General features: G+C 45.6%; 1 protein-coding gene across 1 annotated transcript; it reads left to right on the plus strand.

Moving 5' to 3' along the window:
* Positions 1 to 3,366: 3,366 nt before the first annotated feature.
* tirap (toll-interleukin 1 receptor (TIR) domain containing adaptor protein) lies at positions 3,367 to 11,157 on the plus strand (the record flags this gene model as incomplete). Its single annotated transcript, XM_060076205.1, is given in 4 exon segments — positions 3,367 to 3,379; positions 7,567 to 8,043; positions 10,753 to 10,964; positions 11,119 to 11,157. Coding segments are annotated over 4 exon segments (741 nt in total), but the record flags the coding sequence as incomplete, so codon positions are not given.
* Between the last annotated feature and the right edge of the window lie 1,563 nt (positions 11,158 to 12,720).

Raw genomic sequence — 12,720 nt, forward strand, 5'->3', positions numbered from 1 at the left:
CGTAAAATGGACGGACGCTCATTTCAACGTTGAGCTTGGCATTTATCAATTTGAACGTGAGCGCAGGCTGCGATGAAATCTCACGTCAGGTCTGAGCTCGTGTACGCAAGTTTTTTTGGCGCAACACACGGGTATTTCACTGATGAATAGTGCAGCACAAGTAGCCCATGTTGCACATCTGTATTAATTACTAAATAAATTGGAATTAGCCCAGCCGTTCAAACAATTACAATCAAGTCAGCCCTAATTAAAAACAGTATTGCTATGAAAATAATTAGAATGTGACAGGTGAAATGTTTATTCAACTGTCTATATAAACAGGTGCTTTGGCAAATAGGTGGTCGAGTCGCAGCGATGGCAGATCTGGCTCTGTTAGAGGACCTCAACGCACGAAGACGAGAGAGAGTTTTTCGAGACCGCGCCGATTTTTTTATGGAGAGCGATGAATGGCTCTTGAGTCGTTTTCGTCTCCCAAGGCATCTCCTGATGGAGCTATGCAATGCTTTGGAGCCACAGTTAAGGCGAGAAACTAGGCGATCAAACGCAATACCTGTGCCAGTGCAGGTGTGCTCTACCTTGGGGTTTTTGGCCACCGGGACCTTTCAGCGGGAGATCGGGGACAGGTCTGGTATTTCCCAGCCAAGTATTAGCCGAACCATGCCAGCAGTTTTGGCAGCTATACTGTCCCTCTCTGAACGTTATATTAAATTCCCATACACTAACGATCAGCAAACTGGAATCAAACGGGATTTTTATGCTATTGGTTTCCAAATGTGATTGGTGCGGTTGATTGTACCCATGTGCGTATGAAGCCACCATCTATTAATGATTACGCGTACATCAACCGCAAAAGCTACCATTCAGTTAATGTTCAGATTATTTGCGATGCCAGAATGTCAATCCTGAACATGGTAGCCCGATGGCCTGGGGGCACGCACGATTCTTTTATTTTCCAAAATAGCAACGTTGGCCATCGTCTACATCAGGGCGCACTTCATGGTCAGAGTCATCTCCTCGGTGAGTTACGCTGCAGTCGCACTTTTTTTTCTCTTAAAACGTTTAAGACATCACACTAAAAGTTTGATGTGATTCATCTAGGTGACAAAGGCTATGCCCTGAACGAGTACCTAATAACTCCTCTGGCTCATCCGAACACGGATCAGGAGCGCAACTTCAACAGCGCTCACACGCGCAACGGTGGAGCGATGTATAGGCCTACTCAAGGGCAGGTGGATGTCCATCGGGTCAGCGGGGGGAACGTTGCTCTACAGCCCAGAAAAGACATAAGATTATTTTAGCATGTGGGGTTCTGCATAATATTGCGCTGGCAAATGGGGTGCCATTTGCCGACCTGGAGCCAGATGACCCGATGCCCAGAGATCCCTGGCCACAGGCGCCACATGCTCGAGCTCTACGACGAAGGGAGGATTTAATTCGGCTCTTCTATATCTAAGGGTAAGCAATACGTTTATCTTTTGGTTAAAAACAAGACAGAGATCAAAGTACAGCAAACCAATTTATTTATTCTTCAAGTTTTCATTGATTAGTTTCAAAGTTTCATTAATCGCTAACAGAGAGTTATTGATGTCCACCATTGACTTGCATATCTCGGTTTGTTTGTCCAGGACCTCTGCAGTCAAGACCGATGAAGGCAGACCAGCAATTCGGCCAGACACGCGTTCGAAGCTGCTTCGGCGGCGGCGGCCCTTCCGTTTCTTCAACTGGGCTTGGCTCTGGTCCCATTTTGGATGAACCTGCTTGCATTTCATCTTTAAAAATAAAAAGCAATCGTGAGATTATTTGTGCCATTACTTTGTAACACGGAAGCTGTAGATATATATATTTTTTAAATAATTGCAAAGGCCTTTTAACCACTTCCATGACGGGTCTGGAGTGCATCGGTGTCTCCTCCGCCACTTATGCCCGAAATAGACGGAGACCCGATGAGACCAGCCACTCGCTCCTCAAATGCCGTCAGTTCAAGGCTTGGGTCCACCCGGCCTCCTCCCGTTAATTGCTTGGCCCGCTTCACAGCCGCAACACGTTTTTTGGTGCCGAGCTTCATGTCGGACCATTTTTTCTTCACCTTATTCGGAAAAAAAATAACTTTAACGCAATGCAAACAATAGCATATATGTGAAATGTTTTAAGCTGGATAACAGAAATTGTACATTTAATTATTTAATTAATTTAATCAACAAACCTCTTCCGTAGCCCGATGAACATTGGAAACACTATTCACTGCAACAGTTATTTCTTTCCATACAGCATTCTTCTGCTTGCCTTTAATGCCAGCTTTTAGGCTACCAAATAAAACCAGACGGTTCGCATCCACTAGTGACACGAGCGTCTCCATTTCGGTCTCTGAAAAATTACTCTTTTTTTTTTTTGCCGTTGGACGTTTCTCCATGTCGTAAAAGTTAGGGGCGAGCCTTCTGAAGACGTGCTTTTATATGGGCGTGTTACGTTAATTACGATCGATCTCAGCCGCCGTATTTATCAACACCAGGGGCCTCATGTACTAAGACTTGCGTGGATTTCATACTGAAACTTGGCGTACGCCAAAACCCAGAAACTGTCTTACGCACAAATAAATTCAGATGTATCAAAGTGTGCGAACGCATGGATCCAAGCACGTTTCTTTTGTACATCTCAATCAACGTGGAATTGAGCGCAAATGCCGAGGTGCCAAACTCCTCCCTGTCCACGCCCTCATTTGAATATGCAATTTCATTTAAATAGGCCTCTGGACCTGAGATTCACCTCTTAATCCGATCACCTGGCACCATGAACAGAGGCAAAAAACGAAACTTCACGGAGTCCGAGCTCGAGATTTTGCTCCACGAGGTAGAAATGCGCAAGCATGTGCTATTTGGAACCCTGTCAACAGGGATACATGCAAAACAAAAGAGAAGTGAGTGGGAGCGTGTTTGCGAGGCCGTCAATGCAGTGGGGTCTCAGCAGCGCACACTCTGAAATTAAAAAAAAGTGGTCAGACCTCAAGGTGGAGGTGAAGTGGGGGGTTTCTGCCCACCGCCGAAGCGTGGGGGGACGGGAGTGGGGGAACTCTCCCCCTTCGATTTGAGAGTGGCCGCTTTGATCGGTGACACGGCTCTCACCGGAGTGGTGGGAGCCCATGAAGGGGACACCGATCATCCCCAAGGTAAATATGCTGAAGTCATAAATGCTGTAATTATACTGGTCATACAATTGGCTGCTTGCAATACACATAAGTCGTGCGTAAAGATGCCAGGATATTAAAGACTTTGACTCGTGTTTATCAACTTAATTTTTTTATTTTTGAATAGACAAGCAAGGAGAGGGCACGGATTGCTCCGTCGGCCCCGGCGTCTCCAGCGCCCTTCGGATTTGACCATTTGCGATGTCCTCTAACAACGCTAACGCAGCCATTTTTAAAACAATTTTCTTCATCCATTGCGCATGCTTTTATAGCCACCCATATAATTGCAAGGTCTGTTAATTGTTCATTAGTGTGTCTCTGATGTGCAAATCACTCTGAGTCATTGTTTTCACCTTTTTTCCCAGTTTCCCAGCGTCACCTCTAAGTGTCGCCAAAGGAACAATAGCTGTAGAAACGTGCGTACGACAGCTCTGGAGCTGGCGTGGGGACCGCACATTTTTACGGTCATTTCACGTTTTGTACATCTGAACGTGAGCGTGGAAAAGGACGTACGCCACGTTTTTGTGCGTACGCAACCTTAGTACATGAGGCCCCAGATCCTTCGTACGCTGGGATTGGTGTGATACGAAAGTTTCGTGAATCTCACGTGCGTCCTATCTACGATGAATCATGCGTTCAGATTTGCGCTCATTTCTACGTTCGTTTGATAAATGAGGGCCAATGGGCGCAGCCATCTTGAATTCTGTCTCGGAATTTCGCTCGGTCACCACTGAGTTCAACCGAGATGGCGAGATCGCCGTCCGAGGAAAAGGGGCGTGTTTGTTTGTGCGTGTCGCTAGGCAACGTCCTCGGACCTCCGAGACGGATGGATATTAAAACGCACCATTAGGCCCAATCCCATTTCCACCCCTTATCCCTCCCCCTTGTTTTGAAGGGGAAAGGCTGTCCCAATTCTAATTGGGTTTAAAGTAGAGCTGTCAAGCGATTAAAATATTTAATCGTGATTAATCGCATTAATGTCATAGTTAACTCAGATTAATCGCGATTAATCGCAAATTATTTTTCTATGCTAAATATCCCTTGATTTCTTTTTCCCATAATTCTTCTCATTTTAATTCTCTTATCAACATGGTGAAGTGCATCGGCTTGCCTTGTGCAAATGATTTTTTATTGATAACAACATTGGCACTGTATACTGATCACAACAGGACGATACAAAAAAAGAGCCTATAGTGCAATTAAACGACTGCTTTGAACAAATGTCATTTGAACATAGCAGTCAGGCTACTGCTTCTTTGTTTTGAGCCAAAAAAAAAAAAAAATATAAATTTTTTAACGCCGTTAAAATTGCTCTAGTTTAAAGACTAGGGCCAAGACGTAGGGCTACGTAGCCCTTGAAATGAAGCTTCCAAAGGACCACACTTTAAAGGGAGGGCTTTGAGGAAAAACCAGCCTGTAAATTTGGCAGCTGTCATGAATCCTTTTTTGTTGTTTTTCTGAGCCCTTTTACTTGAGTCCAGCTGATGGGTCTGTGCATATATTGGGCATTTGATTCTCGTTTCAGAAACAGAAATATATAAAAAAAACGAGTGGTAATTATGATTTCTGTTTTAACATTCAAAAAGGTATACACAAGGTGCTTTTCTTATAAAGTCAAAAAGGGGAAAACTAATCTAAAATAATAATTGTTAAACATATAGAGAATCATCATGGGATTAGTAACTGGTCGGTAAACAAACAATGCGACTGCGATCGCTCAGACCTCTCGCTTATGATGCTACAATGCTAAAAACAAGAATATTTCAGCTAGGGACCCATGATGCGGAAGCATATCTCCTTGATGTTGCCCTGCGTCATTGAGCAGTTTAAATAGGAATGAATGGGCGCCATTTTGGAATCCGTTGTCCATTTTATAATATGTCCCATGGGCCCATCTGAGACCCTTTGTTTGATTGACTGCTGACCTGGTTCCAGCGGTCATGACATAATGTTGTTTTGAAGTTGTAACAGGCTACATGAGCTTAGTATTGTGTTTTATTTTGAAAATTCACCAGATGCTCTATGGCTTTTACTATTTAACTTCCTGCCCGGGTCACCGCGGTGAATTTAGTTTTAGGTTGGATATTTGACGGATATTCAGTCCAGTTCCAGCCGCGACTTCACGGAGATTTGCCCGACAATAGCAGCAGGAGAACGGTTAGCGCACCTCGCAGAGCCTCGCGGTGAATCGCTGGAAACTGATTTAGGGACCGTCAATAAATTACTTCACGTAAATATATCAATACAAAATACTTGCAGTATTTTCAATAGCTTCCATGCCATGTGACCCAGTGACTCCAAACCAGTATCCAATTGTAGAACTAAACCCTGAGAATAGGACACACCACTTTTTATGGTATTTTAGAGCTTTCTCTATTTTATATGAATATTAATATGCAGGACTTATCATATTTCTTTCAATATCTTCGATGCCATGTGACCCAGTGACTCCAAACCAGTATCCATTTGTAGAACTAAACCCTAAGAATAAGACACACCACTTGTTATGGTATTTTAGTGCTTTCTCTATTTTATATGAATATTAATATGCAGGAATTATCATATTTCTTTCAATAGCATCCATGCCATGTGACCCAGTGACTCCAAACCAGTATCCAATTGTTATAGTAAACCCTAAGAATAGGACACACCACTTTGTATTGTATTTTAGGGCTTTCTCTATTTTATATGAATATTAATATGCAGGAATTATCATATATCTTTCAATAGCTTCCATGCCATGTGACCAAGTGACTCCAAACCAGTATCCATTTGTAGAACTAAACCCTACGAATAAGACACACCACTTTGTATTGTGTTTTAGTGCTTTCTCTGTTTTATATGAATATTAATAAGCAGGAATTATCATATTTCTTTCAATAGCTTCCATGCCATGTGACCCAGTGACTCCAAACCAGTATCCATTTGTAGAACTCTAAGAATAAGACACACCACTTTGTATTGTGTTTTAGGGCTTTCTCTATTTTATATGAATATTAATATGCAGGAATTATCATATTTCTTTCAATAGCTTCCATGCCATGTGACCCAGTGACTCCAAACCAGTATCCATTTGTAGAACTAAACCCTAAGAACAGGGGTGGGTAGTAACGCGTTACAAGTAACGCAAATGAGTAAAAATGTACTTTTTTCGGATAAAAAGTACTTTTCACGTTCCTTTTTTAAGTCTGTAATTTTACTCTTACTCAAGTAAATATTTGATTTAGAATTCCACTCTTTACTCAATTACATTTTCCATCATGCCTTCATTAAAATTAGTATTTTGATAAACATATTATCTTCGTTGACTGTAATACAAGCGTACACGTTAGCGACGCCCCCTCCCTAGATTGCAATATTGTAGCGATTCCATTGCCGGGGAGACAGCTCACAATTACGTTGGGGCTGAGGACTCGAGCCAGACCATGCTATGCGTAGGCTGAATCGCAATTGCGTCAAAACAAATCTGTGTGGAAATTGCAATAAGTGAAAGATACAATTTCGCACGTTGAGCACACAGTGGTGTGACTCTATGTGCAGCCATCGGGTCCCCCGTTAGCCAATGGGATGAATGCTCATAGCTTCATATATTGCCGTGGAGGGATTAGGCCTACATTGTAACGAGTTGAAAATCCCATGCATTGAAAAAAGGAGCACAAGGGTGGGTACCCTTTTGCGTCAGAAGCTGAAGCCAAAGTCACTGACCGTTCGTCAAAAATCGACGCGCTCAGAGTGAGAATGTGTTGGATAAATATAACCTATGGCATGTAGGCCCCAGACGCCTCGACAAAACAAAATGGCTGTAACATCCTAGCTTCCTGCTAGTTAAAAAATAAAGGGAGGGCTTCAGTGGGGCTTCAGGACTTCTTGTATATAGGGCCCAGAATTTGGTGCTACGCCCCTGCATGCACTTTCTTAGGGCTGGAAGAAAGTAGTTAAAAATGAGTAGAAATAATTGCTGTGAAAATAAGAACCATTGCCATTGATGGTAAGTATAAGCTGATGGAAACACAGTTATTATCTTGTCCTTTCTTTCTTGTCAAACTTACCTGCTACATTTTAAAGATTACATTTTAAAATAGTTTAGGCTTAGGCCTACGCCACAGTAATCCCTAGAGACACTGAGTTACCACCCACACTTTTTTATTTCACCCTGCATAAGTTGTAAATAGACATTAAAAAGTGTGTTTATCTTCTTTAAGGTTTGATGCACTGGCTCAAGTCGAAGACAAGTGCATTTTCGTAGTGCAAAGAGGCATCGCAGGATGATCATACATCTATTGTGACTAACAAAGCTGCTTCTTCTGAGAGGTTATCACTGTCATCAAACTTAGTTTCATCAACATCATCGTCGTCATCACCGTTATCACCATCCTCTACATCAGCGTTGAACATCCCAACAGCCTCCTCCTCCAAAGCACACCTGCCAGTGGGCCCTCTGAGCTCAGCGCCACGGTGGAGTCGAAAGTATGATGTCGTTGTGTGCCACAGCTCGGCGGAAATGGATATCCAAAAGGGGAATCGTCTCGTCACTTTCCTGGAGGTGGCACCCCACTGCTTTCGATGTTTTTTGCGTCTGAGAGATTCTATCCCAGGAGCTGCCATCGCTACAGAGCTAAGCCAGGCCATTCAGGACAGCCACTGCTAAGCACTGCTCATCACGCCACACTTCATACAGGAAGGCTGGTGCAAGTATATGATGCAACAGTCATTGGCGGCAGGGGCCGCTCGAACTATACCTCTGATTCAGAACCTGCCCCACGACCAGTATCCCAAGGTGCTCCAGTGCGTTGTCTACAGCGGCATCAGCACAAACCCTGACTGTGGCTACAAGTTGGTACACAAATCTGTTCTAACCCTGCGTTCACACCAAAAGATGCAAAAAGTTGCCGCGCGTCGTGATCCCATTCAAAGTGAATGTAGAGACGCGTTGCTGCTTTGCTGCCGAGAAAACGGGCAGCAAAACTTGATTTGCGGCGCGGCATTTTCTGATTTGCGGCGCGGCATGCCCGTGCCCGCTGCCGGGCACGGGCGGAGGGCGCGTTCACGTATTTTGCGGCGCGGCAAATGCTGCTCGAGTTGAAATATTTCAACTTTTGCCGCGCCGCAAAACCTTGCCGCGCCGCAAAAATTGATTTGCGGCGCCGCAAAACTTCGGCAGCAACGCGTTCGGGCAGCAAATGCATCTTTTGGTGTGAAAAAAAAACGGAGACACTGACTTATATTTTTTATATTTATGAATATGGTGAAATTGTACAATAACGGGACATTCATTGACATAAGTCTATGCAGTAAAAGCATTAACGATTTCTTAACAGAATGGTTATGTAATTATTTACTATTGGTAGTCATGTTTACTTATGGTGTTCATGTTAACTAAGGCAAGTTACACTTGCAACAGCATAGGCTCCTATTGAGGTCAAAAGCTGCTATGGTGACGACCATTTATCCAGCATCTCCCAATCATTGCAGCCCTGGGACAATACCTTGCATCTGCTGGCAGCTGTAACACAAGGCAGGGAATGAATGATACACCCTAAAATGTAATCAAGAAAACCACCCACCCCCCTCTTACATGGATACATCCCTATCCAATACATGCTCCAAAGTTGTAGCAGTAGTTGTTTTCCTTGAGTGCTGGCGCTGTCTGTCATTCGCTGCCAGCTGTCAATTAGCTGTTATTGCAGCGCTTCCCATCATGTTGGCGTCTAGGCCTGTAGGCAACGGGCTTCAAGGAAACAATTAAACAAAAGGAAACTGAAGTAAATAAGCACTGGCAGCTACTTGAATATCCCGACAACTAGGCTAAGTGATAATCTGCTTCTCACCTTGTGCACCAAATATAGATTGCTCACAACATCTCAAGGACCTCAAGAAGGCATTTTTAAAGGTTTTATTTATTAAAAGTTATATCGCAATATGTATATCGTATTTATCGTCAGACTTATAGCCTAGTAACGCCACAAAAGGACAGTAGCTAATTGGTGCTATCAATTCAGTGGTTCTCAAACTTTTTCTTGTCAGGCTAGACCTTGGGTTCAAATAATTGGCATCTACCTACCCTAAATGTGTAACATAAAGCCGCAAACATTTTGAAAATCATCAGATTCCTCCACTACGGTTCTAGTACTACGCTACAACAACCGATAGGTGGTTGAGCTAAACCACTTTACCGTATATGAGCTTAACCATCCATTTCCTCGAACACTAAACACTCGGCAGCCGTTGTTAACATACGAGCTATTCCCCTGATAACCACACGGGGGTGCTAATTGCTCAAGGTCTAGGATCGAGGTCAGCAACTTGCGGCTCTTCCACCCCTGCAGTGGCTCCCTGTAGCTTTGAAAAATATGCTTTGAAATGAATAATGGCTGTTGTTATTTTTCCTTTCAAAGGGAAAACTTCTTATTTTGGAGATCAAGGCGATACTGAGACACTAAAATAACAAGAAAAAGTGTTTTCATATTTTGTCAACCAAAATAAACATCACATCCTACAACTACAAATTTCAAAATGCAACAAACTATAGGCTATTAGTTATTTGATATATAGTATGGCTATATCTGCAAGTTTATTACATTTATTGGTTGGAGAGGACCAAAAATGGCTCTTTCAGTAGTGAAGTAAACAGACCCCTGGTCTGAAGGGAAGTGTTTGGGGCTTGCCAGACGCTTGACTGGTCTATGTCAACACTGATAATGCCACAACTGATAATGACCAAAACAATATAAGGGCACTGGCGAGGATGAATTGCTTGACATGATTACAGTTCTTTTGCCACTACCTTCACCTAGTGATCAGTGACTGATATTCAATATATCACATTTATAATATATGTATGTAAATGTATATATATATATATATATATATATATATATATATATATATATATATATATATATATATATATATTGTGGCATCCCGCCACTTAAACCTCAGCCCGGACCAGCCCGAGGGTTGGTCCTTGATGGCCTATACTACCGTCACCCACCAGCCGGCGACGGAGAGCACCTGCCGAACCCCAATCAGTGGTATGAGAGACACCTGGCTGGACAGCCAGGGAGACGCTTTATAAGGGGCAGCTGGACTGACATTAGGAACACGGGAGCAAGGAAGAAGGTAGCGCTCTGGTCCGCGAGAGCCTAGAGGCCCACGGAGGCCCTAGAGACCGCCGAGGTCTCTAGGGCCCACGGAGGCCCTAGAGACCGCCTTTACTTTGCCTGTCACAGATGTACGCAATAAATGCTGTGATCAACTTAAACCATTGCTGCCAAGCGTCGTTTATACGTGGATCCCGGCAACAACAAGGACCGGGTTGCCACATATGGTGGAGAATGCAGGCATGAAGAACCCTCTACAACCCCCCGGTAAAGTACCCCACCAATTAAGAATGCAAAACCCGGACGGGACAGACGCCGCCGCCGCCGCCGCCGCAAGGGCCGCCGCAAGGGCCGCTGCCGCCGCAAGGGACGCCGCCGCAGCAAGGGACGCCGCCGCCGCAAGGGACGCCGCCGCCGCCGCAAGAGACGCCGCCGCCGCAAGGGATGCCGCTGCCGCCGGCGCCGCAACAGGAGACGAGGCCGCAGAGCGAGACGAGGCCGCAGAGCGAGACCGGGACAGGACGTTGCCGTCGGCCTACGCAGACGTGGGGACGGACCGGCCCTGCATGCTGGCGACCTGTTGGGCGCAGGGGACGTCCGGGAGCCCGACCGTACCAGCACGGGTCATGGCAAAGGACACGCAGGCCCTGCTGGACACCGGCAGTGTATATGACACAGGACCTGTTTGTTCCACAACTGTATCCACTTCACGCCTTTGGTGTAGTTCCGGGCGAGAACCCTGTCTCGGGGTGTACAACTCTGAAGCTTTGCTTTGCCTCGTCGCTCACCTTGAGCTCTCTGGTTAAGGTGTACAACCTCTTTTGTCTTTTCTCTTAGCATGAGGTGTGTTCCGGTATAACAACAGGAATGCACTGAGGCGCTGGTTGAGGGACTGGGTACTTTGAGAGGACCTTAGAGCCTGCTTCATTGTCTGTACAAATCTCTCCGCCAGCCCGTTTGTAGCAGGGTGATAAGGCGCAGACTTAGGGTGCACTCACACTAGGCCATTTGGCCGTGGCCGTTGGCCGTTTTCACACCTAACCGTTGTTCTCTGGCCTGCACTCACACTAGGCCATCTGGCCGTGGCCATTGGACGTCTCAACTGTGGCCTGGCCACGGTAGGCTCTTGTACATATGTCATCATGTCGTAACACGTCACCAAGCGTCCGCTGCATGGACCATAATAAAGTCTGCCGCCAGTCAGAGTTTTAACAACAATGACTACAACACAGAGAACACAGTTCGCACTTTGCTGAATCTGTTGCTTATTTGGAGCCGTTCTCAGATAGAGCCCACTCTCACTGCTGCTTTTTTTTCCGAGTACGCAAACAAGCGTAAACATCGCTTGATGTTTACCGTTTAATGGGAAAGAAGGCTTGTCGCCTTTACTATGTCCATGGTCGTCGCATGGACTAAACGTCATCCAGCTCAGGTTGCGTAGCCGTGCGTGTGCGCGTGTCGGCTCATTAGCATCTGTAACGTGGTGGGCCGTACCATAGCAGCACACCTCTCCCAAGTGGCCAAGTTGGCCTGGCCTGGCCAGACTGGCCACACTCACACTGGCAGATTTGAGCAGGGTTTGGTCTGAAAACGGCCACAGCCACGGCCAGATGGCCTAGTGTGAGTGCACCCTTAAATATCCTGAACTCCTCAGACACTAGCTGAGGGCCATTATCACTTACGAGCTGTTGTGGTAGTCCCAAGCGACTGAAGATAGACCTTAGCTCTTCGACGGTTTTCTCTGAGGTGGTGCTCTTAATGACAGCCACCTCAGGCCATTTGCTGTGAGCGTCGATTACCACTAAAAACATGTGATTCTCTAGTGGTCCCGCAAAGTCTATATGGACTCTTTGCCATGGTATTTCAGGCCAGTCCCATGGATGTAAGGGAGCCAGCTGCGGGAGGTTTCTCACTTTCTGGCAGGCACCGCATGACTTTGCTTTTTCCTCTATAGCTGCATCCAGGCCTGGTCACCAGAAATAACTGCGTGAGATTTCTTTCATTTGCACCACACCACAGTGTCTTGAATGGAGCTCATCGATCACTTTATCTCTCAATGGCGGCGGAATGATGACCCGATAGCCCCACAACAAGCACCCAGACTGGACTGACAGCTCGTTTTTCCTCACCAGGTAAGGCTTTAATCTTGGTGAAATCTCTCCTCCCCTCCCACAAGTGACAGTATCCAGAACCTCAGACATGACCGGGTCAGTGTGCGTGTGTTTCTGCACATGAGCTGAGGTTACTGGAGCAGCAGTCACATCTTTGAAGTAGAACATCTCTGCTTGCGTTGGCTCAGCGTGCGCGACCGGTAGCGGAAGCCTCGAGAGTCTGTCAGCATTGCCGTGCAGGTCTGACTTCCTGTACTTGATGTCATACTGGTGGGCCGACAGTAGCAGGGCCAATCGCTGCATACGGCTAGCTGCCAGGGACGGGAGG

This window comes from Gadus macrocephalus, chromosome 16, assembly GCF_031168955.1.
Source record: "Gadus macrocephalus chromosome 16, ASM3116895v1".
NCBI classification, from domain to species: Eukaryota; Metazoa; Chordata; class Actinopteri; order Gadiformes; family Gadidae; genus Gadus; species Gadus macrocephalus.